This window comes from Carassius auratus, chromosome 5, assembly GCF_003368295.1.
Source record: "Carassius auratus strain Wakin chromosome 5, ASM336829v1, whole genome shotgun sequence".
In the NCBI taxonomy this organism is placed as follows: Eukaryota; Metazoa; Chordata; class Actinopteri; order Cypriniformes; family Cyprinidae; genus Carassius; species Carassius auratus.
In genome coordinates, this window is record NC_039247.1 from 1,068,377 (window position 1) to 1,095,876 (window position 27,500).

The 27,500-nt window shown below is 33.3% G+C and overlaps 1 protein-coding gene across 3 annotated transcripts in view; it reads right to left on the bottom strand.

Moving 5' to 3' along the window:
- Positions 1–578: 578 nt before the first annotated feature.
- LOC113070155 (colorectal mutant cancer protein-like) overlaps positions 579–27,500 on the bottom strand; it is a 70,390-nt gene continuing 43,468 nt past the window's right edge. For all 3 annotated transcript variants that reach the window (XM_026243376.1, XM_026243368.1, XM_026243385.1), the window contains exons 4-11: positions 25,863–25,976; positions 18,041–18,183; positions 13,706–13,854; positions 11,309–11,472; positions 7,963–8,169; positions 2,417–2,563; positions 1,615–1,704; positions 579–776 (exon numbers count right to left, since the gene is read on the bottom strand). In XM_026243376.1, the coding sequence (XP_026099161.1) occupies positions 594–776; positions 1,615–1,704; positions 2,417–2,563; positions 7,963–8,169; positions 11,309–11,472; positions 13,706–13,854; positions 18,041–18,183; positions 25,863–25,976 (1,197 nt within the window). In that variant the 3' untranslated portion in view covers positions 579–593. The remainder of the gene's footprint in view (positions 777–1,614; positions 1,705–2,416; positions 2,564–7,962; positions 8,170–11,308; positions 11,473–13,705; positions 13,855–18,040; positions 18,184–25,862; positions 25,977–27,500) is intronic.

The following is a 27,500-nucleotide window of genomic DNA, read 5'->3' on the forward strand; positions in this document are numbered from 1 at the left end:
TAACATAATTTTATATAATATTTATATTTAGCTTATATTATTTCCTTGAATTCTAGTACTTTAGTACAAAATACTTTTTTTTTAATGTTATTTTATTTTTACCCAATTTATTTAGTTAATTTTATGTGGTTTTGTTTTATAATATTTCTATTTAGCTTATTTCAGTTTTATTAATTATTTTTTAAGTTTATATATTATTTTTAAATTAATTGTTTATATATACAAATTTGCAATTTTTTATATTTAAAAAAAAAATCAATAAAAGTTTACATTTTACATTTTTTAATTTTTTAATTTTATTTAAATTAAGACAACAACACTTGTGTAAATACAGAAAAATATTAAATACTGTTATATAAATGTATATAATATTTCATGTGCACATAAAATGTATATTATTTTAAGCTTCAAATCAGCTTCATTCCTGTTGCTTCATGCAGTACAAATTGTTTATTCATTTCAGAAAATGCTTAACAGTAATAAACAGGAACACTGCAAGTGATTTTACACGATAAGCCTCAATATTGTTGCATGCAATGGTTGATGGGTAAATCTGAGTGTGCACTTGTTCCCGATGCCACTGCTGTAGGATTTCAACAGCAGATCTTTGGGTCTGTGCTCTCTAACCTGTTCAGTCTTTCCGTCTCCACTTCGAACTCGCGGATCTTGCTCTCGGAGATGGCGGATCCGTGTGAGTAGAGCGTCTGAAAGATCTCCTGGATGTTGGAGCAGTCCTGAAGGGAATGAGCCAGGTGTTCAGCCACATTACTGGACACCTGCGGAGACACGATCACTTTATTACTGTACTTAAACCTCTGACTACATCTCATTTCTCCTCCTACAGTGTCCTGCCATTCATTCAGCTCAAAGCTTTTTTTTAAAGATGTAATTCCTTCTCATTTTTGGTTGCTAAGTTGTAAAGGGTTTAAACTGGTCTTCAAAGTTGCACATTTAAGATTAAACTCATTGTAACATTCTAAATGTAACCAGTGGTGATGACATCATCACAGCATCTGCACAACAGCCAATGCCCTTCCTTTCTTCCTGTCTCATTTGCATGCTGAATCTTGATTGGTCGTTTCTTTCTTTCTGAATTTACACTGTAAATATGTGCTGATTCTCAAAATTAAAATAAATAAATCTACTATCACTACATGAAATAGTCAAACACTTAAAATAATAAGCCACTTATAAACAATAAATAAAAAAACTTAAAATAATAAATAAAATAAAAGCTACTCTTATGCTCTTGATCAACACACTTAAAAAAATGAAATAATAAAATAAACAATAAAATAAAAATGACAAAATTTTAAAACAGTCACACATTTCACCTTTTAGATCAAATCAAATAAAAATGAAATAAATCCTTCTATCGCTATTATGTAATTGATCAAGACATTAAACCTAAGTTAAATAAAAATAATTGTAAAAAAAAGAATAGAAATAGCTAAAAATAAATACATAAAGACGCATCTCATTTATAATTTTTATAATATTTATATTTAATAAAATGATGAAAATTACAAAAACACAACAGAGTTCATGAAGTTGACTGTGAAATCAGAAAATATTCAAAATATTAATAAATATTAATATAAGACTGTGTCTGACCCCGATGCTGCTGATTTCAGAACCGAGGACGGATCTCTCCGCTGGCAGTGATTCAGAGCGCGTTTTCGACAGCTTCACTCGTTCTGCCACCTGCCACACACACACACACACAAACAAATGTGTGCAATACTTCCATCATATTATATGTACCTTTATGAGGTTTCTTCTGTGAAACACACAAGGTAATTTTTTTTTTTTTTAATTCTGACCCTCAATTCAAACAGCGAAAGTGAAGGACTGGAGCTATTCAACTCTAAAGTGAAATGACTTAATGTGGGAAAAATATATAAAAATAAAATAAAATAAAATCTACTAGCACTATTATGCTCTTGATCAAGGCACTTAAACTTAATAAAACAAAATAAAATGGAAAAATCAAAAATCAAATAAAATCTGCTATCACTATTATGATATTCATCAAGGCACTTAAACTAAACAAAATAAAATGAAAAAAAAAATAATATTAATAAACAATAAAAAATTAAAATGAATAAAATAAGTAAACAATTTCAATTTAAATAATTTAAATATAATATATATATATAAAAAATTATCATCTTTATTTAGTTTAAGTTGTACTAAAATAACTAAAACTGAAATAAATATAAAAAAATGTAACTAAACGAAAACCATAATAAAAAATGTATATTATAACTGAAAATAAATATATATAAAAACAAACTTTAGTTTATTTTATTTCTGCTAGTTGCCAAGACCTAATTTCTCCTTATTTAATTTGCACTTAAATAACTTAAAATAATAAAAATAAAATAAATGGCTTTGACAAAATGCTATCAACTACTTTGGCGACGGGGATGTCGTTGCTGCTGCTGCTGGTGCTGAGTTCTCCGGTGCTGGGGTTGATGGGACGTCCTGCCGGGGTCAGACGTCCAGGACTGGACGGAGCACCGGGCTGAACGCTCTGGAGACGCGTCTGCAGCTCTCGCACCTGCAGGGACCGAAACACACCTGTCAAACCTGTCCGAAAGGTCTGAAAGTCACACAGAGCAACTCATTTCAGAAGAGCAGCAGTCAGTAGACTGGGTTCAGAGGGCAGTTCAAGAGCTAAAATCTAGACGCTGAGGTTTGTTCAGCATCTGCATTCATGTGGCTTCAGTTAAGTCTATATTAGAGGCAGCAGAAGCCACGATGATCACAGATCTCTCATCCAATACATGAAGAAACACCACAGACACATACACACACACACACACACACACACTGCTGCACAGGGTCAATGAGTGCATTGAGAAACAGAAATCAACCGTTTATGACCTACAGTGAAACACTTGTGAATCAGAATTGATTTTCAAGGGTATTTTTGTTTAGAAGACACTCATGTTTCTAGCGGGCAGCGCACAGGTCAGCTCCTGAGCCCCGTGTGTGTTATGTTGGCAGCGCTTGTGAATTTTTCAAAGCAAATAAAGCTTTACTGCCAGAGGAAAGGCTGCCAAAGGACAACTAAAGGACTGAATCCTGAAGTAATGCAGCTCACACATACACGGACACAACATCAGACTGAGCTTCAGCACTCTGAATGCCTCTAGAGCTCTTATCAATATTATTAATACATGAGCCAGACATATATGAGTCAGATATATATATATATATATATATATATATATATATATATATATATATATATATATATATAGTAATAAAATAAATAAAACATAATTTGAAGTGAAATGTGCATAATATGTAAGGGATTATTGATGAAGGCCGTTGAATTATTCGAAAAATAATGCATTATTATTATTGCAGGGTGTGCATTATTTTGTAAAACATTTACAAAAAACATTTACAAACAAGCTTAATAGTTGAATGTATGAATGAATTGTGTGTACAGTTTATGAAGAAAACACTGCTCATTTAGTCTGTGCGGTGTCAGGAGTGTTGTTGGATGCATTCAGTTTATACTAACAATATTTTCAGTGTGATTTTAAGGACATGTTATTAGTTTTTGCATGATAAAAAAATGCTTTTAATATGTTGGGTTCCTAAAGCACAAGTGGTTGAGAAGCCCTGATGTGTTTGCACTGAAAACATCTCTCCATCAGACACTCAAGTCCATCAGCTCTTAACAAAGAGAGAAAATATCAATATTTAACTTAGCAGCTCAATGCTGTCCATTCTCGTGGTCTTTAATGGACAGCAGTGAGTGTGTAAGCGATTGTCTGTGACTTAGATGGATGACAGCGGCATTAAAGTGGTGCGCACACACACACATACAAACACGCACACAGCTGACCTGTGGTAGTCCAGTCCAATCAAACCAACCACCGCCACAAAGCCAGGCTAGTAATTACGGTCTGGTCAGTGTGTCTTGACTCAAGCGACAGCTGCATGTGAGTTTAAATATAGCCGTGCTTCGGATCCGGATCATGATTAGACTGGCCACAAGTACGGTTTTAGTTCCGAAAATCTGGTTTTGAAATACTGTATCTGCCTACTGGGACATGGGTTGAGACGGATGCTCATTTGTCCTCATTTTAAGACCACCATTTCATACTATATAAAATTGTGTCTAATAATTGAATAAATAATTCAATGCTAATTTTAGGTTCAAGTTTGTTAAATTGTATAAAATAAATTCTAGTGTTATGTTCAAGCTTGTACAATGGTGTAAAATAAATAAATAAATGCTCATTTTATACAGGGCCTACTCATCATAATCATACTTTAGATGTAATACTGTCACATGGAGTTGATGTTAATGAAAATTAACTGAACGCACACACACGCACTGAAATTCTGCAGCAGAGTGATGATATCTCGGATCATTATCTAGTCTTGTGTATACTCTATATAGCTAAAGATGTAAACACAACTCCCTGTAACAAATAGTTTAGAGCCATAACTTCTACCACAACAGACTAGTCTGTAAATAATCTTCCTCACTTATCTCAATTCCAAAGCATATCCAATAGCTCAGAAAAACTTGATTATGTAACAGAAACTATTAAATCTCTCTTTTCTAACGTTTTAGATATGGTTGCTCCTTTATGCTTAAAGATGATTCAGGAAAACACTGTGGTCCTACACTGTGATATAACAAGCACACTCGCACCTTAAAGAGAGCAGCCCGGAAAATGGACTGCAGCTGGAGGAAAAACTAGAGGTATTTCATATTGCAAGGAAGGAAAGCACTTCTACATACAAAAGAGCCTAAAAAACACTATTTCTGCTTACTTTCATCTCTCTTAGAATAGAACAAACACAACCCCAGGTATTTATTCAATATAGTGGCTAAATTAACAAAAAATAAAGCATTTAAAGACAGAACTTTCCCAAGAGGACAGTGCACTATAGACCCCCTGAGGAACCCAGAGTTCCACTCATTCTCTACTATAGGAGAGGAAGAATTGTATAAACTTGTTAAATCATCTAAACCAACAACATGTATGTTAGACCCTATAACATCTAAGCTCCTAAAAGAGGTGCTTCCAGAAGTCATAGATCCTCTTCCGAATATTATTAATGCATCACTGACATAAACCTTCAAATTGACTGAACTGGACTGAGCTAGACGATGACATCACTGAATCAATAATGAATTGACTTTAACTGAAAAACTGGCTGTTTACTAATGTCCTCTTGCATTATTGAAAAAATAATTTTCCTGTTCGACACTGTAAAGATGCTTTGACAATCAGTATCGTATAAAGCGCTATACAAATAAAGGTGATTTGACAAAATATATATTTATATATTTTTCAATACAGATGAGAAATCTTATTTGAATATATTTTTGTATGAAATTTATGAGAACATATAATCTGAGAATTCTGTATTAACCCCAATAAAATGAAATGTAATTAAATAATAAATAAAAAATTATGAAACCAACATATTTATTTCTAACAAAACTAAATCAAAACAACATAGCTATAACTCTGAAATGTTTTCAAGCAAAGTAAATACATTTTATTAACAATCTATAACTTATTCATGCTGCAATGATCGTTCAATAGGCACACATATTTATGTTTAGCAACAAAATACAGGTCCTAAAGTGTGTGAGATATGGGAAAAAGGCTAAATATATTTGATCAAAGTTTTTGGCAGTAAAATAACTTCATAGATAATTTAACAAAAATATTTTTTACACTAATGATGCTCCGTACATACCCCGGAAAAAAACTGTCCCAAACACAAAATGGCTTAAATATGGCTTAAAAATACTTAATTCTGAAGGAAAAATAAATAAATAAATAAATAAAATTGTGTGTATTTGGAGGGTCTTACAACACCTGCAAAATTTTGTTCCCTTACTAATAACTATATAGTTTTTAGAAATGGCTATGTATCTCTTGCACGTCAAAATGGACTCCAATGCATTAAGGGGTTAAATTTCACTCCTCAATGGAAAAGTCAATGTTTATTTTTATTTTTTATGAATGCTGCAAAGAGTCATCCTTTTGGTGTAACAGAAACAGACATGCTAATGGTGATGGATCTTTGTATTGAGTTTAAATAAGGAATGCCTCTGTCCTCAGATCGGTCTCAGAAAAACGCACAGCACAAACCTGTTTGGATCGATTAGTCTGCTGCTTTTAGATGCGGTCTGTAATCGAATCTGGCCATCTGAAGCCGGTTAGCACACTAACATGATTAGCCCTGAAATGCATCGAGTGAAAAAGGCCAAAGGCTTTTATAGAAACAGCCAGGTCTGACCTACGACATACAAACGGCCTGCAATTTATCTCTAATGAAATCTGTCCGTGCTGGTGGAATTTGTCTGATGCATCGCTTGCTGTTTCTGATGGGATGGGGTTTATTGTAGAGATGCTGAGACCATGTTACTGCTTCTCATTGTGTTTCTGACATGAGACACAAATGTGCATTTTAAAACAAATGACATTTGAAAAAGAAAACACTTCTGTTTTTTTGCCATGTTGGTCAAAACACAAACCAATAATTAAAGCTTGTTTAGGTCATTTTAATTGTGTTTTTGTTTTTTGCTTTGAAATTAAACTGAACTGAACTGTATTTTATTAGTATTATTATATTTTTTTTTAGGTTAGTGTGTTGATAAGGAACATAATAGTTATAGTAGATTTGATTTGATTATTTTCTTATTTTATTTAGGATAAGTGTCTTGATAAATAGATTTAATTTTGTTATTTACATTTTGTTATTTCGTTTTATTTAATTTAGGTTGAGTTTGCTGATTAATTGTATTTAAAAAAAAAATCTTATAAAGATCTAAAAATATAAAACAACGAATATTACAGTCCAGTGTTTAATAAAAAAAAAATTATACAACATAAATGTTCTACAGTATTGAGATTGTGGGAAAATTTTTTCTTTAACAACTGTACATACAATAAATACAAAATGATTTGTACATTCAAAATGTAAAAAATTTTCACCCTGATTCTTTAATTCAGAAACAGGCTTGGAAAGTTGGGTCTTAAATAAAATCCCACTAGATATTTCATACTGTAAATACATGAAGTCAGGACTAATCCATTCCTGTAGCTCAAACAGTTACAATAGCACTACAATATTGACAATATTTATACTTAAAAAAAGCAAAGCAAGTCATTTCGGACACAAACATCTTTCCAAAATGCGTTTGACAAATAAATAATATCTAATTTTGATAATATCTAATTATCAGCTCGTGTGTGAGACTAATCTGACTGTGAACACCTGAATGTCATTAACATCAGTCGAGAATAAAAACAGGAGCATCTGTGGCCTAGAAATAATATAATATAATATAATATAATATAATATAATATAATATAATATAATATAATATAATATAATATAATAGTATATATTCAGGAAAATTAAGATTTTTAGTACCATTATATATTTTTTTCTTATATTCACGATAATTAAACTTCGTAAAAAGTAAAAAGTTGATACGTTTTTTTATTGGCACAAAATGTGCAAAAATACTAACACAATGAGAAAACAAAACAATGAAAACTAACTACAATTCTCATTACTGTAACAGGATAACTTAGTAAGTTATAGTAATTTTAGTAATTCAATCTAATTTACAGTAAATTCAATTTTAGCCAAACATTTTATTTTTTAATTCATTAATTAAAATATATTTTTTTAAATATAAAAACAGTATAACAGTATACTTCTACAAAGGTGTATACATATATATCACTCCAAAATATATATATATATATATGATTTATAATATACATTACAATACAAAGTTTACAATATTATATACCATATTTACAAAATAATTAGAGTATAAACAGAGTATTTAATGAGTGGAGAGAGGTTGGTGGTCTGAATCCCTAAGCTTAAATGATAAATCAGTGGTAATTTGTTATAATGCAATTATTGGTTGCATGTTTACTGGTCACTCACGCGTCTGCGCAGGCGGTCTCGCTCCTCTCGGATGGCATTCATGGTGGCTTTGGTGCGGTTGAGATCCTCCTCTTTACTGCACAGCATCGCCGTCAGGCTCTCGTTCTCCTCCCGGAGTCCAGCCAGCTCCTTCTCCCAGCACACACGCTCCTCACACAGACTGGGGTAGAAGTCACGGCCCAGAGCGCCCTCGATCTCCTCCACCGTCTGCACACACACACACAATCATCACATAACAAGTTAGCAAAGCTAAGTTTCAGCCTTATACGACATTTGCACATTTCTATTTCTAAATGATGTTCTTTTGAACTTTATATTCACCGGAAAAAATCCTGAAAAATAAAATGCATCACCATTTCAACAAAAATATTGGATTCGAATCGAATTTTTACTGTATTTTGATCAAATAAATGCAGCCTTGATTAGCGGAAAAGACTTCTTTCAAAAACATTAAAAATTCTCACACAGTCAGTTAAATAACCATCAGATCCATATTTTACACAACACTAGAAAGCATGTTCTTAATCTGGAAAATTCTCATGTCATTGCCTGGTGTTATGTAACTTCTAAGAGCAAGTGCACAATTTAAGGAAAAACTCTTTCTTATAGTGCTCTTCAGCAAAAAGGAGGAGATGTTTCAACATGAAACTACACTATAAACTCTCTTCTCACTTTTTTATATAAACCTGCTGAAAAAAATTGCTGAACAATAATAGGAGAGTTTATAAAGTACAATTAATGCAAGTTTTTAACTAATTTGATATCACCATACTTCCCCAACTGATTAATCAGATTATATTAAGACAATTGTTTAGTATTACAGGTTTTCTGAAATGATGTTTAAATAAGCAAATAATGCATTATCTATTTATATATTAAGCACTACTATTATATAGTAGTATACATACTATATACTATCTACAGTATTTCCAGAACAAAAATCTGAACACTGGATTTTGCTGCTATGTTCTGTGAGGCGGAAAACACATTGACATACAAAACATCTAGTTTTTTGATTTCAATATGAACACTGGATGAAGCCAGGTTTAAAATTAATATTTTAATTTGCTGAAATATTACAATTATTGCTTTTTACAGAAAGGATTTTTTATTTATCTTTTTATCACTCTGTAAATCAGAAAATAGTTACCTTTCTTTCAACAGACTGTTTTTGTGTTTTTAGTTTTTTTTTACAATGTATTAGGAATAAAATGTTAAAACAAAACAGGTGAATGCTATATGATAAAACCCCTTAGTAAAATCCTTCAGAATATAAAAAATAATAAAACTAGAGTTTGGTGTACTGTATGTAAGTGCTACTGATTCCAAGAAAAACCTCATGGCCTTTAAACATGTTAATGTGACTGAAATCTAAAGACACAAATAGGTAAAGTGTCCTAATAAAACCAGGCAAATTATATATATGAACAAAACCCTCTATAAAAACCCTCAGAATATACATAAGAATAAGACTCTAAGTTTTGGTGTTTGTAAGTGCTGCTGAAGTGGAAAAAAATACTCTCTAAAGGTATGAATTGTAGCGGACATATACAGATGCAAATACACGAAGTGCAAAAATAAAACAAGGGGAATGATATATGAACAAACCTCTCAGTAAAAACCTTCAGAATAGAGATAGGAATAAAACTGTAAAGTTTTGTGTTTGTAAGTGCTGCTGAAGTGGAGAAAAAACTCTTTAAAGATATAGATTGTACCTGAAATCTACAGACATAAATAGATTAATGCAATAAAATAAACACTTCGGTGTGTATTTTGGATATTTTCTTTACACTAGTCTGAAAAAAAAAACAGTTTTGAAAAGACAAGAATAGAATAAAATAAAAACAATAAAATTGTTTTTAAAATCATATAACATTATTAATAAATACAGAAAACTCATTATGATCTTTTAATCGTTTATTCTAGGCAGCAGTGAGATCAAAATGCAAAGCAAATGAAGACATTTGCCGAAGTCTCCTGCTTCTCAGATGTTTCTCCTGAGAAAAAACAAAAACATCAGTGTTGTGAGCAGCTGCACGGCAGTCAGCGGGAGACTATTATAACTGCAGCACAGCCTCTGATGAACCGGATTATGCAGCAGAGCCGTGAAATGAAGCATCACACACTAATACAGGATCAGGAGCGCTGGAGGACGAGATGATGACTAAAAGTCCAGGAACTACAGGCTCTTATAACAGTGAGTCAGCAGCAAAACATCAGGCTTTACTGACATCACTCACATCCTACAGACTGCATTGAATTATTGATAACCAGCATGAGGAAAAAGTTGGGTATAAATATAAAAGATGTGGAGTCATTCGGCTCCACAGTCTCAGAATTCTGACTATTAACTTGAAATATTGTGATATAAATCTAATCTACTTTGCAGCTTATTTTGGTCAAGAACCGCCCACTTAGGAAAAGATGAGGTTAAAGAGACCAATCATAACGTTTTGTCGTGTGAGCTCCTTAGGTGTTAGTGAATCTAAAACAGTTCAGACGTTTTTTCAAAAGAAATTAATATTTTTATTCAGTAAGGATGCATTAAATTGATCAAAAGTGAGAGTAAAGACATTTATAATGTTACAAAAGATTTCTATTTAAAATTTCTGCTCTAAGACTTTGTTCAACAAAGAATCCTGAAAAATTTTATGTATCACGGTTATGTCAGAAATAGGAAGCCATTAAAGGGTTTTCAACACTGATGATAATCAGAAATGTTTCTTGAGCAGTAAATCATCATATTACTCTGATTTCTGAAGATCATGTGACACTGAAGACAGGAGGAATGATGCTTAAAATACAGCTGTGCATCACAGAAATAAATTTCATTTGAACAGATATTCACATAGAAAACAGCTGATTTTAATTTTTATAATATTTTATTTCACTGTATTTTTGATCAAATAAGTGCAGCCTTGAGGAGCAGAAGAGACTTCTTTCAAAATCATTAAAAACTGTTTTTCCAGTCGATATACTGAAAGGTTTTTACCAGATCAAGCTGCAAAAGTGTCAAAGTGTATAGTTGAAAGTTAAGAAAATGCGTAAAGCCAGCCAATCAGACTGCAGTTTGTGGTGTAGCGCAATACATGCATGAGACGGTCCGTGGCCTCCTGTATATGGAGTCAAAATAATGCCGCATATATATGCAAAACAATAAAGTTTTGCAAACGAAAATTAAAGTATTGAGAAAAATAATTAAGCTTTTCGCAAACAAAAATAAGGAATTGCAAAAGTAAATAAAGTATTGGGAGAAAAAAAATGAAGTTTTGCAAAACTATTTTTTTGCATATATATGTGGCATTATTTTAACTCCATACCTTTATGCATATGTCAGGTGTTATACCTTGATGGCCAGATCGCAGTGTTCACTGGCAGTGGTCAGCTGCTCGATGTGTCTGTCCACCTCTGCCACAGACAGACTGCATGTGCTCTTCTTACGGCCGCACAGGACACTCTCCAGACCCGTCAAAACACGCTGCAGCTCCGAGTTCAGGTCACTGCAGTTATCTGAAAAAACACACAGATCTTAGGGAACTTGGAGTCCATTATCCCAAAATCTTTATAATTATAATGTAATTTATAAATATGATCTGTAATATTTATTGAAACATTTGTTAAAGTTAATTCAATAATTTACATTAACTATATCCGAGATCTCCATCCATGACATCTTTTGCATAACCTGTTCATCCAGCATCAAGCAGGCAAATGAAATGGAAAAATCAGAACTCATATGAATCAATATGATCGCTGACATGAGCGGATTATTGATCCAGAGCTGTATTAATGTTCCCGACTGCTTGGAATGTGTCGTCATACATTAACCATGAAACATAAAAGGGTTCATGGGATAAACATTGGATGAACAGAAGCACTTCACATCGAACCTCCAAGATCATTTAAACTAGAGATTCATCACTTTAATGGCATTATTCTGAAGTTTAGTTCTGTATGAAGTAAATGACAGTCTGTGCGTGCATTTAATTTAATACACCAGTTTCAGAATTTGAGTTGAATTACTGAAACAAATTAACTTTTCCACAACATTCTAATTTATTTAGATGCACCTGTAACTAAAGCTAAATAAACAAAAAATTCACAAACAAAACCATTTATAAAAACGAAAACAACAATTAATAAACTTAACCTAAGTTAAAATTATAACAAAATAAAAAATATATAAAATCAAAAATTATACTAAAAGTCTGAATATATATATATATATATATATATATATATATATATATATATATATATATATATATATATGAATATAATTTCTATAACAGTGATTTGAAAACCGCTTCATTATTAACACTTTTGTAATGCAAAGCTATTTTAATCATTCCAATAAAGCTTCTAGAATCTCAATCTGTCATTTCCTTTCACAGACGGGACTGATGCATGCTGGGAATGTCTATACAATACGGCGTTAGTTAAAAGCGCTATTAGACGGCGTGAATCACAGCCACTGAAGGTACAATGCCAGCATCCTGACTGCTGAGGGCTTTAAAAGCTTCTGTGTGGAGCGTATCGGCTCGATCGAGTGAAAAAAAATAAAGAAATCAGAGCGAAGACGACGATTACGCACAGCAAAATGAGTCATTATAAACCAAGACTATACACACTCACAAAGATGATTTCTCTCTTTCAGGAAAAGCTTTTATTTGCTCTCTAATGAACTTCACTGCTGCTTAGAAGAAACACTGGAGATCTGTCTGTGTGTGTAAACACAACTGCTGCTGTAAATAAGCAATACTGAAGCCTGTTTTTAGGCCCACTACGACATTCCTTCCATGACAGATGCACGTTTTTATTACAGAAATGCATACTTTTTTGGATTAGAGTATAGAAGATTTTGCAGTTTAAATTTGCTTAGTTATCAAGTAATTTTTTTTAAATGGTAGTTTCCAAAAATAGGCATGATGTTCAACAATTAAAATATAATTACACTTATTTAATGTTTATTGTAACATTATTTTCATGAAATATTTACATTTGCATTATTATGAAGCTATTTTCATGGCATTATATTTTTACATTGTGCATTAGCATTATAACATTATTTTCATCACACTATTATTTTACATTTAAATTGACATTATTTTCATTGATATTTATTTCACATTTATATTCATTATTTTACATTTGCATTATTAGAAAAAAAAGTAAGACTTTGTAAGTTTTGTTTTATATTTACAAGTATTATTTCACATTTAAATTGAATTTCTCACATTTTCATTGTGATTATTTTCATTAAATTATTATTTTACAATTATATTTCTTATTTTACATCTGCATTATTAAATGATTTTAATGACATTATTTTAAATTTGTATAATCAATAAATTTTTTCATGACATCATTATTTTACATTTATATTACTTAGTCATTTTTTCATGACAATTTATTTTATATAATTATTTACTTATTTATATTTACATTATTTTAACATTATTTATAAGACGGCATTTTTTTATATTTACAATGCCATTTTTAAAAAACACGATTTTAATTGAATTATATTATTTATATTTACATTTATTATTATACATTTGTATTATGTCATTATTATTTTACATGTTCATTATTATAACAATTAAGCCCAGTCCTTCATAAATCACATTTTTCAGATTTCCCTCAGGTTTCCCGTCTGTCAGTCTGCATTTCTGGGATTGGATTTGGAAATATAATATTCCATCAGGTTTTCTGGGTGCTACTGAACAGTTCAGCTCCTCACCCATGTCTGCTGTGACCAGTGTGGACTGGTTCTCAGGCAGTGAGATGGACGCCTGGTCGGGGTCCTGATCGACGCTCCGGTCGTCCTCGTTAACTTCCTGCTGGCTGTGACTTAGATCGGAGCGGAGCTCGGAAAACTCATCTTCCTCCCTGAGAAACACACAGAGCAGTTATGATGGATGAGAAGAATCATGGCAGAAAGTGTGGAGAAGTCCTTTTGATACGGTCATTTTGATTCAGTATGAATCTAGGGAAGATTGATTGCCCCAAAGAATAAAAAAATAATAACAATGTTTTTTTTTCTCATAGTTTTAAGTTTGTGTCACAATTCACAATTTTGACTTGATTCTCGGAATTCAGAATTGACGTCTTGCAATTATGAAAATTTTTTCATAATTCAGAGTTTACGTCTTGTGATTCTGACCGTTTTTGTTGCAATTCTGAGTTTGTCTAGCAATTCGGACAGTTTTTGTCGCAATTCTTAATTTACACCTCAAATTTCTGACTTTTCTTGGAATTCAGAGTTTACATCTTGCAATTCTGACCGTTTTTGTCGCAATTCTGACTTTGTCTAGCAATTCTGACTTTATTCTCTGAATTCAGAGTTTTCATCTTACGATTCTGACCATTTTTGTCGCAATTCAGAGTTTTCATCTTACGATTCTGACCGTTTTTGTCACAATTCAGAGTTTTCATCTTACGATTCTGACCATTTTTGTCGCAATTCTGAGTTTACATCTTGCGATTCTGACCGTTTTTGTCGCAATTCTGAGTTTACATCTTGCGATTCTGACCGTTTTTGTCACAATTCTGAGTCTGCCTAGCAATTCTGACTTTATTCTCTGAATTCAGAGTTGACATCTTGCAATTCTGACCGTTTTTGTTGCAATTCTGAGTTTACATCTTGCGATTCTGACCGTTTTTGTCGCAATTCTGAGTTTACATCTTACGATTCTGATCATTTTTGTCGCAATTCTGAGTTTACATCTTGCGATTCTGACCGTTTTTGTCACAATTCTGAGTCTGCCTAGCAATTCTGACTTTATTCTCTGAATTCAGAGTTGACATCTTGCAATTCTGACCGTTTTTGTTGCAATTCTGAGTTTACATCTTGCGATTCTGACCGTTTTTGTCGCAATTCTGAGTTTACATCTTGCGATTCTGATTGTTTTTGTCGCAATTCTGAGTTTACATCTTGCGATTCTGACTGTTTTTGTCGCAATTCTGAGTTTACATCTTGCGATTCTGACTGTTTTTGTCACAATTCTGAGTTTACATCTTGCGATTCTGACCGTTTTTGTCGCAATTCTGAGTTTACATCTTGCGATTCTGACCGTTTTTGTCGCAATTCTGAGTTTACATCTTGCGATTCTGATTGTTTTTGTCGCAATTCTGAGTTTACATCTTGCGATTCTGACTGTTTTTGTCGCAATTCTGAGTTTACATCTTGCGATTCTGACCGTTTTTGTCGCAATTCTGAGTTTACATCTTGCGATTCTGATTGTTTTTGTCGCAATTCTGAGTTTACATCTTGCGATTCTGACTGTTTTTGTCGCAATTCTGAGTTTACATCTTGCGATTCTGACCGTTTTTGTCGCAATTCTGAGTTACATCTTGCGATTCTGACTGTTTTTGTCGCAATTCTGAGTTTATATCTTTCTTGCAGTTTATTTCTCACTATTCTGAGCTTATGTCGCGGAATGAGTTTTTTCCTCACAATTCTGACGTTTTTCTCGCAATACTGACTTTTCGTCTCGCAATTGTCTTTTCTCACGCAATTCTGAGTTTATGACTTTTTTTTCTCACAATTCTCACTCTGTTTTCATAATTAAATTTTTACTTGTTTCAAATTTTGACTTTCTTGCAATTCAGATTTTTTTTTTTTAATATCTTGCAATTTTTCAACTTTTTTTCTTTTATATTTCGCAATTTTGATCTTGCAGGTCTGTTTTTTCCCATTTGTGATATAAAAGTCACTACAATTTTCCCTTATTTTTATTGCATTTACACATCTTGTGTATACACGTGTGTCTGTTTATTTTTTAGATAATAAAAAGCTACAAAATTAGAAACTAATTTCCCCTTTAATATTACATTTAACTCAAGCTAGGTTAACTGCATCAAATTACAGCGTTATGATTCAAGGATGAATATGAAAGTCAACAGAGACCTGGAGTCATTTGGCATATTCTAATTTCCCTAACGAGGATGCAAATGTCCCCACCTGCTGCATACTTATGAGGCGTTTGTAATTAAACACTGGAGTTGATCTCATTTACATGCAGCGGAATGCACATGAAAACAGAACACACACAACTCGGTATTCATGAGCTCTTATTCATGCAGTTCGTTTAGAAAGAGGAACGAGATATCTTCAGGATAAATGATGAAAAGACACACTCATCTCCTGCTGGGATTCCAGGCCAAATGACAAGATGAGACGCGCTTGAGTAACGTTTATCTGGATGGAGATTTAAAGGAGCATTAAAGCAGCCGATATCTGTCATCGAGTAGAGTTATAAAGTTATAAATCACAGTAAGAGGCTTCAGAGGGAAGGTGTTCAGAGAATAGAGACATGGACAGAAGCTCTGCTCCAAGCCCTAGTGAGCGGCCTACATAGACAACACTTCAGCCAGCATTTACATTCACTCATTTATTAGATGTCTTTATGCAAAGCCACTTACATATGAGAAACAAAGCAATTTTTCAAAGAGCCAACAATATTTGTAATACAATCCAGCTGAAAAATTATATATATATATATAATATATTGCACTAAATTTTATTTACTATTTAGCATTATGATGACGCAATTTTCATTTACTTTATTATTTTACATTTGAATTATGATATTATTATCATCATGACATTACTATTTTACATGTACATTTTATATTTCACCTTTGAATTACAGCCATTATTTTTTGGACAGTATTACTTTGTTTACATTATTTTAGTATTTACATGTATTATTTATTTTGTTTTATATTTATTATTTTACATTTTCAATTTTTTGTCATCATTTTAATGACTATTATTTTTTATTTATATTTACTATTTTGAATTATGGCATGATTTTATAATTACATTTATTATTTTACATTTGCTTTATTGTGTCACTGTTTTCAGGGCATTATTATTTTATATTTATATAAAAAATTGATTTTCAGCAATGAAACTTTGTAAGACCGTTAGATTTTTTATTTACTTTTTTACATTAGCATTATTGTGCCATTATTTTCAAGATATTATTTTTTTACAATTACTATTTTAAATTTTCATTATTTTGTCATTATTTTAATGACTACTATTTTCATTTATATTTTACATTTAAATTATTATAAAAAATTAAGACAATACTATTTTACATTTTCATCATTTTGTCATTTTAATAACTATTGTTTTACATTTATTGTTTTGCATTATGGCATTATTTTCAAGAAAATATTTAATTTAGATTTACACTTATTTTATATTTGCATTATTTTCATTACATAATTTTACATTTATATTTATAAGTATTATTATAACTAATTTTAAGATATTATTTTTATTCATTTATATTTATAATTTTACATTTGCATTAATATTACATTTTCATTACATTATTATTATTAATTTGCATTATTATGACACTATTTCCATATTTTTATTTTATATTGACCTTTATGTCATCATTATTTTGTATCACAATGAAATACATTTTCTTTCTTAACTCTCTTTGATTCAATAAAATACCATCAGTTGTACTATTCACTATTCACACATCAGGGTAGTATTTGTTTCAGTGCCTTTAAATTAAACCTGTTTTTGCCCCTCAACACACTCTCACACACACACACACACACACACACACACACACACACACACACACACACACACACATACTGTAAATGTGCATGCTTAAGTTCCTGAACTGTAAGCAGCTTTGGATAACAGCATCTGCTAAATGCATAAATGTAAATGTTCTCTGAGCGATTGTGTGGAGCATATGGTTTAAATCATGTTTGTGTTTGTGTCTGTATTTTTATGAATGTGTGTTAGTTTCTGTGTGTGTGTGTGTGTGTATGTTGGCGAACTCTGTTAGGAACAAATGTCCAGCTGTGTCGACTAGAAAAGAAATGTGTTTATATTTTCCCAGCCTACTCAAACGAGCACCAATGATGAAGAACTAATGACTGGATGAGCAGGACTGAATATTGTGCTTTGTTTTAACAATAACAGTATTTATTACAGACAGAGATTCTGCTCAAGTCAGCTTCATCTGTGCATGCATGTGGTGTGTGTTTTGATGTGTGCATGCATGAGGTGTGTGAGAGTGTGTGTGTGTGAGACCTGATGGTGGCTCCCTGCAGCAGGTCTATCTTCTTGTTGAGTTCGGCGATGATGCTGTGCAGCTCTGTGATTCGCTCCTCATAGCGCAGCGTCGTTCTCTCCTGAACCTCCTCATGCTCCCGCAGCAGATGAGACTGCTCACACTGCACATAGACACACACACACACACACACACAGCGGGACTGGGATTAATAATGCAGAGTTACACTGAGGAAAACTGCAAGGTGAGACAAACAAACACAACACATGCTGTGAACACACACACACACACACACACACACAAACACACACACACACACGGTGAGAGATGCAACTCTCTCAAGAGACATGCACAACACCTGCAGAAACACACACACAGTTTGCGTGACAGAAATAGTCAAACACACACTTACTCATTACTAATATCAGATTAAACAATATCAAAATCTGTGCAACTTCTAAAACGACGTGGATTTATGCAGTTGTGTACATTTGTACTCAATTTCATTTGTATTGTATTACTGTAAAAATGTCTGAACAACACACAAAAAAAACAGTTGAACGAGTGTTATTTTAGTATCATTGACATACTATTATAGTTTCTGATAAATAAATATGTTTTCTATTTCTTTAAAATTTAAGGTTTTAGTAATTTTGTTGTGTTTTGGTCATTTTTATTTAAGATACTTTATCTCGGATAAACTGAAATTGACAAAATCAAACAAAATAGTTTTTTAAATCATGACAGTCGAAATTACACACACATATGATTATGTTTACATTAATACATATACACATACATGTTATATATTAAAAATTATTATTTAAAATTACGAGTCGAAATTGACAAAAAAGTAAAATCATGATATAAATAGCTAATTATTTTTACCTTTATCTTGTTTTTATCTCATTATTGTGACTTGGGAAGCTTCCATACAGAAATGTGTTTAATGAGTGAAGCACCACTTGTGTTTCTGTGAGTGAACTGGAATAGAATGTAAGTTTGTCGTCTGTAAGATACAAATTAAAAAAATAAAGTAAATAAAACCGGGTTCCACTCCGTCCATCAAACTGATTGATCCAGAATAAATGAATCTGAGTTTAGCAGCTCTGAAAACCCAGATCTACCGTAAGGGGGGATTAGATCCCGTCTTCTGGCCGAAACGAGCGTTACGCGCCCTTCCTGCAGTGATCTGAGAGGAATGGCATGTTCTCCTGGCTGGAGTTACAGAGTCTGTGTGAAAACACAACACGCTCGATCACTCAGTCCAAACGAGGACAGACAATAACCCGTTAAACACACACTACACAGCTAACCACAGCAACAATTAGCACACAATGAGGCTATTCATGAAGCACAGACGCGACAGGAACACACACACACACCAGGGCCATCTGGTATACAGGGCATTTTCCTGGTGGGCCAACACACTTTGGGGCCGATACTTTGGGCCATCATGCATAGGGGGACAATGCGTGCCATTTTTAAAGGGCACGTCCTGACCAGGGTTTCTATGTTGCCTAAAATCTCCAAACGATCGGTCTGTGCAGCGCTGCTTCATAGTTGCATACTTTTGACTGTAGATCCCACGATTGGTCGATTATGTACAATGGCTGCACATTACTAGTCAAGCTACTTTTTGATCATTACCTTCAGCAAATACGAAAACAAAGCCAAATATAGAAATCCTTGCCAAGACATGTCCTGTAATCTTACAGGGCCAGCGGCTCATTGGTTTGTCTTCTGCATTGAAAACATATAAAGACGAAGCAATGGAGTATCTTGCTCCGCCTGTAAATAAGTATTGCTTCACACCTTGAGATATATGGAAATGTTATGAAGTCTGTAAACAGAAAGGGTGCTCCAATAAGGATTTTTGGAGCCAATCACAGATACTGATCTCTTGGAAGCCATATTTTTACCACGTAGAATTATTCATAGCGTGACACACTTAAACTGTAAACCTTTCCACTTCGCCGTGGGAGTTTACATGTTCATTTTCCCAAAGTGTACATTCCTTCAGATGTGTGTGTGAGCTGGCTTAACTAACAACTGAATTGGAGCAACAGTACCCAGGACTCTCTATTAATCATTCTTGGGGATTTTAACAAAGCAAAATCTCTCCTGTGAAGCATGTTACATTGAGACAGTAATATATTGGACCATAATAAAAGATGCATATCACTCTGTCCCAAGATCAGCTTTGGGGCTCTCTGATCTATGTTTGTATATAAAATATGTTACACCTGAATTAAGGACTGTTAAAAGATGGACTAATGAAACAGGGCGGGATATACAAGTCTGCTTCGACTGCACTGACTGGATTGTTTTGGAAATCTGGATGAGCTCACAATGACTGTTACTTCATACATCAGTTTCTGTGAGGATATGTGCATCCCCACCAGTTATTTTATCATTCAGTAGTGATAAACTGTGGTTTACTGGGAAACTCAAACAGTGTTGTTATGCCAAAGAGGATGTTTACAGAAGTGGGGATAAAATCTTATACAACCAGGCCAGAAAAAGACTGACAAAGGAGATTAGAGTGGCTAAAAACTCTACTCTTAAAAAAAATATTTCAACCTACGCTTGAGGTCTGTGTAGAGAATGTGAACCAGGTCTTCAGAAGACTAGAAGTCTAGAAAAGCTTCAGGCACAGATAGTGTTTCACCCGCCTGTCTAAAATGGCGTTTTTCCACTGCATGGTATGGCATGGTATCCACTGGGTACAGTACCTGGTACTTTCTTTTAATAACACCTCGGTTGAGGTTCCAAGTGAACTGTACAGTTACCAAAATGTGACGCGTAAACTCTTCTGATCATGGATTGGCTGGAGAGAATCGTCACTATCTGCGTCACTAAATTTGTGACACAATCACAAAATGATTGTTAGACAGACTGGTGTTGGACCCTTGTTTGATCCTCTTCTGTTTATGTACAGAGCACACAGGTCGGTGGATTATGCAGTTAACATGGGACTGCATCATATTCTGCAACACCTCAACAGACCTTGGAATAATGCAAGGATCTTGTTAGGATCTAGCTCTACCCTCATCTCCATCTGTCAGTGGATCACCAGTTTCCTGACAGACAGGCACCAGCTTGTGAGGCTGGGGAAACTCACATCCAAGACACTCACAATCAGCACTGGTGCCCCCCAGGGGTGTGTGCTTTGACCATTGCTTCTCCCTGTATACAAACGAATGCACTGCAAAAGAGCCCCCTGTCAAGCTCCTGAAATTTGCAGGTGACACTACCACCATCAGCCTCATACATAACGGAGATGAGTCTGCTTACAGACAGGAGGTTGAGCAGCTGGCTTAACAACCCTGGAGCTCAACACGCTCGAAACAGTGGAGATGATAGTGGACTTCAGGAAGAAGCACTACCTAGTTTATGACGTCTAGTAGTATTGACAGAAGCTACAGTATACCATATACCCTCCTCAAATTTACCACCAAGTCTTTCTCCCATACTATTCTTAAATTGTCACTTCTCCTATATAGACTGTTAGCAGCAATCCTATAAAAAAAGATGAGGTTTGTACAGAGTTTGAGAGTTTCAAGATAAATCCTAATAAGACATTTTCTTTTCCTGCAGGCTTTTAACCCACTGATCTTATGTTACTGTTTAATTGCATATAGTTCCAGAAATCCCCTTTATCCAATAATTTGAACCTTTTTTTTTAGTTCCTGAAATGAATGTGCCCTCTGTCTATATAAATCATAAATTGTTTTAAGGCCTTCTAAAACACTTTTTTCCTCCCTATCTTAAAAGCATGGTTGTTCCATAATAAAGAATAGCCCTGTTTATAGTGGGGCCATTGAAATGTCTTGTGCTTTTCTCCAGACTGATGTGAATGTTCTTATCAGGGTTATTTTTTTCTCATATAGTTAATTTAAACAAATTCTTATTATTTTTTATTTACAGTAGGTGCTGTGCTTGATAGAGTATCAAGTCATTGGGTTAAAAATTTTCACACATATGATAAAATGAAAATCCATAGGAGTCAAGGGTGAGTTGAGGCTCTTACATGTGTTTCTCATCATTTATGAAGCTCAGTTTCTTTGGAGATGCTATATATGCAGATGTTATACAGCAAACTCACTAGTTTTTGAACCAGAACTAGACAAAAGGCAAAGAATGGAGGCTTCAAATGTAACTGAAGATCTCAATGCGACTATCAGCTTTACAACATGTGTTTTCACTTTTCGCTTGGGTCTTTTCATTAAGCAGATGTGTCACGAATACTCAGCGCACCCATGATTCGCTGTGCTCATTTCTGGATGCCGACTGATGTTTATGGCTGTGATTCAAAAGTAATTCATGCTGGCAACAATAGGCACTTTGTTTCAGGAGAGAATTCGGGATGTGTGGGACTGCTTGATGAAAAGTGTTGTTTTATGGGAAAACACATGGAGGGAAAGACACAAGAGTGTAATGAACACAAAGAGAATGGAACCTCTTAACAGCACTTTCTGAAATAGGCTGCAGGTCAAAAGTCAAGGTCAAAGGTCAAGACTGAGGCATGTGCCTGGGGCTGTCTCGCCCCTTTATGGCATCTTTCAGGGTTGTTCCTTTCACATTTTTGAGTCTCAGCCATGCCTTCATGAACAATACAAATACAGCCAAAACGTTGTATTCAGTAGTTTTTTTTTTTTTACTATTTTTTTTCCAGATCGACTGATATGGGAATCTTAATGATGGCTGATAACTAGAGAACAGAGGGTCAAAATAATTATAATACTGCATATACATAATACAATTTCAATAAATATTAAACAGAACTTATCATTGGCAAAGAATGAGTGAATGAACTAGAAGTCGAATGATAGTGGGTTTTACCTATAATGATAACTAGATTGGTTGACACTGGCTGATAACAGATTAATCAATTGATAATTTTTACAATGGATACTGTATGAAAACAATCATAACCCTTCTCAGCTGCTCCAGCTGAAGAAAAACTATCGGCATGGATTTTTGATGATTGTCAACCGGTTATCGGTACCGATTAATCGGCAAAACTAGTTGACCTCTAAAATAAACGCTTCCATAAAATAAGTCGCACCAGGTCAAAATTGTGTTTTGTGGAGAGAATAAAAAACAATGCAAAATGTATGAATCACATTTTCAAATACAGAAAAATAAAATGAAATATTTACAAACATTATAAAACATTTTTTAGCTTTCTTCACACTACAACAAATCTTTCAAATATAATGGTATTCAGAACAGAACAGGAATGAGAAATCTAAGTAAACAAATGACAGTGCCATTTACTATAAACAACATTTATTATAATTGCTAAGCCTAAACTAATTTAAAGCAAAACTGAAACTATCGGAATCTTGGAAATGTGCTGTAAAAAAATATGATGCACACGTTTTTATTTCAAATAATAAAACAATTGCAACTTAAATTCCATAAAACATAGTAATGTACACGATATTTCTAAATTCACTTGATCTGAAAATATGGGAAAATATGTGCATTATCACTGGCAAAGACTGTCATGATTGATATAATTTCGGATTTATACCTTGAAATAATTATTAAAATTAAATTATACATATTATACATTAATATGATATAATACATGTAATATTTGAAATATTATTGTATATTAAATATTATTTATTATTTAATTATAAATGCATATTTAAATATGTATACATTTACATTTACTTATTTTTAAATAAAGTATGTAGTATAACCTAACTTTAGTTTAACTTATACTAAACTTTGAATAAACATTTAAAAACGGCAAACGGGAGGATATTCACGATTACATTCCATTTAAAAATTCACTTTAAATGATATTGAAATTATGACATTATAATTATAATTGCAATATATATATATATATATATATATATATATATATATATATATATATATATATATATTTATATAGAAAATATATATACATGATTTATAATGCATCAACAGACGAGCCTTCAAGTAAAAATAAAACTGCAGATAAAGAGCATCAAAGAGCTGCGAGACACAATTAATGATTAATATCAGCTGTAGTAAAAGTGTCAGACGGACTCTCAACATTCGAGTGATAACCAGAGACGTCTGATTAATTAGTAATCAAACCCACGCAGACGTGACACTAATGACGGGAAACTGTGAGACTCTCATGTGATGGAAAACTGATGACATTTACAAGTTAAAGAGCAGCGATGACATGCACGACATCAAGTTCACTGAAAACAGGGCTTGAGTTTAATGCATGTTACTGGTCTTATTGTAAATGATTCATTAACGCAAATATATCTATATAAGAAAAACAGTAAGATGTTTATTCATCAGGAAATTATTGCATAGTGAAAAGTGATTATATATATAACTTAAGCACTATTCGGACGGGACTAGTTTTCTAAACTACGTTTGAGTTTCAATTTTTGCCACCTGACGTCTGTGATTTTCATGTACCAATTCGGACGGGACTAGTATCTCCGTGTTTATTACAGAGGTGGGAGGGTCTGATTTGTGCATCTGGGCGTCACAGAGATCACGCGCTCTGTTTGCGTGCATTGCATTCATTCAGAATGATTGCCTTAGTATTATTACACAATAAATACTAAATGGCTAGTATAGCAAAACCATGTTAATGTGTGGTTCCTTTAGTTTAACTTGTTTTTCTTTTCTTTTCTTTTCTTTTGTTTTTATTAAATGTAATTAAAACTTTATGTAACTGAGTACATAAATGAACCTGAGTAATCTTACCTGATGCTGATATTACAATAGCCGGTATTAACAGTTTACGCGATCTTGCTCTTGATTTTATTATTTGTATTATTTTTTTATTATTATTTATTTGCCGCTAAGCAAATATATGAAACATGCGCACGGTAAGAGCATCTACGGTAATTCACGTTGGCCAAAACACACAAGGAAACGCGTTGTGAAATAAAATATCACCGGCAATCACAGACATTCGTATTCGGACGGGATTAGTTTTCTCAGAGGATCACTGAGTTTGCTGAAAAACGGTAGGTAATTTGCTCGGGAATTATCACAGAGGTTGTGTGAGAAAAACACAGACGTGGCAGATTCGGACGGGATTAAAATCACCAAGTACGTCTGTGAAACGCAGATTTCTCTAACGACCCCCTGTAAAACTAGTCCCGTCCGAATAGGGCTTTAGATAAACTAAATCTGAAATAAAAATGTATAAAGAGTATATATAAACATTTAGAAACTATGCATAATTTATAAAACATAAAAATGACAAAAAAACACAATTTTTTTTAAAGTTTCTCATTCATTCAAACTACATACTAACTACATACATATACAGATCTACTGTTCATATATGTATATAAAATATATATATTTCCATAATTTCACAACACATTTGCATGTCCATAGTTATGTAATGTTGCTAAATGGTCACTTAACATATTTTTAGTGTCTTTTTAGAAAGTGTTTTTATTACGGTTGTTGCTATTTTAAAATGATTTATGCATATTTATTGTACATTTTCATGATTTTATTAATTATTAGCTATTCATCAACTCACAAACCTCAGTTTGTGGCTGAAGTGATGTCAACAAAAAAGTCATTTAAAAGAGCAAGTAGATTACAAATGGAAACAGATTTTCTCCGTTTAATTACATGCACTGATGGATCGTTCACAGTGAGACCAGGAACAGCATCATGAAAGTGCATCGGTTGATTCTGTTTTATGGATGGATGCTGGTTTTCAATTAACCGGATGAGAAATGGAGTGGATGCACTGCAGAGACGGCGTGCAGGTTTGTTGTGTGTAAACATGTTGTGTGCCAGGATCTGACAGCGGTGTGTGTGTGTGTGTGTGTGAGTAGTGACCTGTGCTTTGGCCAGTCTCTTCTCCAGCGTGTCTCTCTCTCTCTCGGTCTGCAGCAGACGCTGGTTCAGCTCCACCACGTCACCCTTCAGAGACGCCAGCGCAGCCAGATGCAGCTGCACACACACACACACACACACACACACACACAAACATTACAGCACGGGGAAAAAATAAAATAAATAATCACAACCTGCACAGTGTGTTTCTCTAGTGAGCTCGGACTTTATATAAACATCTACTGTTCAAAAGTCTGGAAGAATTATGATTTTTGAATGTTTTCGTCTCTTCTCACCAAGGCTGCATTTATTTGTTCACAAATACAGTAAAATTGTTAAATATTATTTCTATTTCAAACATCTGTTTTCTGTGTGAATCTGTGTTAAAGTGTAATTTATTTCTGTGATGCTCCGCTGTATTTTCAGCATCATTCCTCCAGTATTCAGTGTCACATGATCTTCAGAAATCAGAATAATATGATGATTTACTGCTCAAGAAACATTTCTGATTATAATCAATGTTGAACACAGATGTGCTGGTCAATATTTTTGTGGAAACTGTGGTACATTTTAATTTACAGGATTCACAGATTCATAGACAGTTCAAGTACAGCCTTTATTTGAAATAAACATTATTTGTTACATTATAAATGTATTTACTGACACTTTCGATCAATTTAATGCCTCCCAGAAGAATAAAGGTATTCATTTCTTTAAAAAAACAAAACATCTGAGAGAGAACAGTTTTTTCAACAGATCAGAAAAAAAAAATATATTTTTTGGTTTGTTTTTTTGTGTTCAATGTTGTTTGCAGTGTAAACAAACACACACACACACACACACTCTCTCTCTCTTCTACTGGCATCAGCCGCTAAACATCATGAAATCAACAGTGGATCTGTGATGTCTGCACAAACCCATTTCACATCTCAGCAGAGAGAAAGAAATAAAATCCTGAGAATAAGATCCTGAGAGTTTATAAGAACCAGCCGAACACACACACACACACAACCTCTCTGAGAAATACTTTTACACACCAGTGTCTGACATGAAAACAATGCATTCAGTATGTGTGTGTGTGTGTGTGTAAGACTGGTGCAGACTAAAACAGTTTATTTATGACTATATTTTCCCCACATGCTATAAAATTATGACCATCTTACAGTAAAACAACAACAAAGTCAATACCAACAAATTTGCAAGACTTCAGCTAGCATGCAAATTATTAATTCCATGTACAAGTACGAAACGCATGAGGTAGGCAACATTTGTGATGTTGATTTACAATTTTTGAAGTTTGCACAGCTTTGCTTCACATCTAGTGAGAGAACAGCAGTGAAGACGAGAGCAAACATCACTCAGGCAATTAGAAACTGACCTCTGACCTCTGTTATAACGGCTGATGGACAAGAACTGGAGTCCTTACAAACTACATACACCACCAAAATAACTACATCTCTTTTGACAAACTCAGTGGACTCAAATTATTTTTATGTTTTTAGTTTTAGTTAACAATAACAACCCTGATTTTATTAAAGTTAGCTAAAACAAAAATATATATATATATATATATATAACCTTCAGCTTATCGCCAATGCAACATTTCCCATTTTCATTCCCATAGATTAACGCGAAATATTA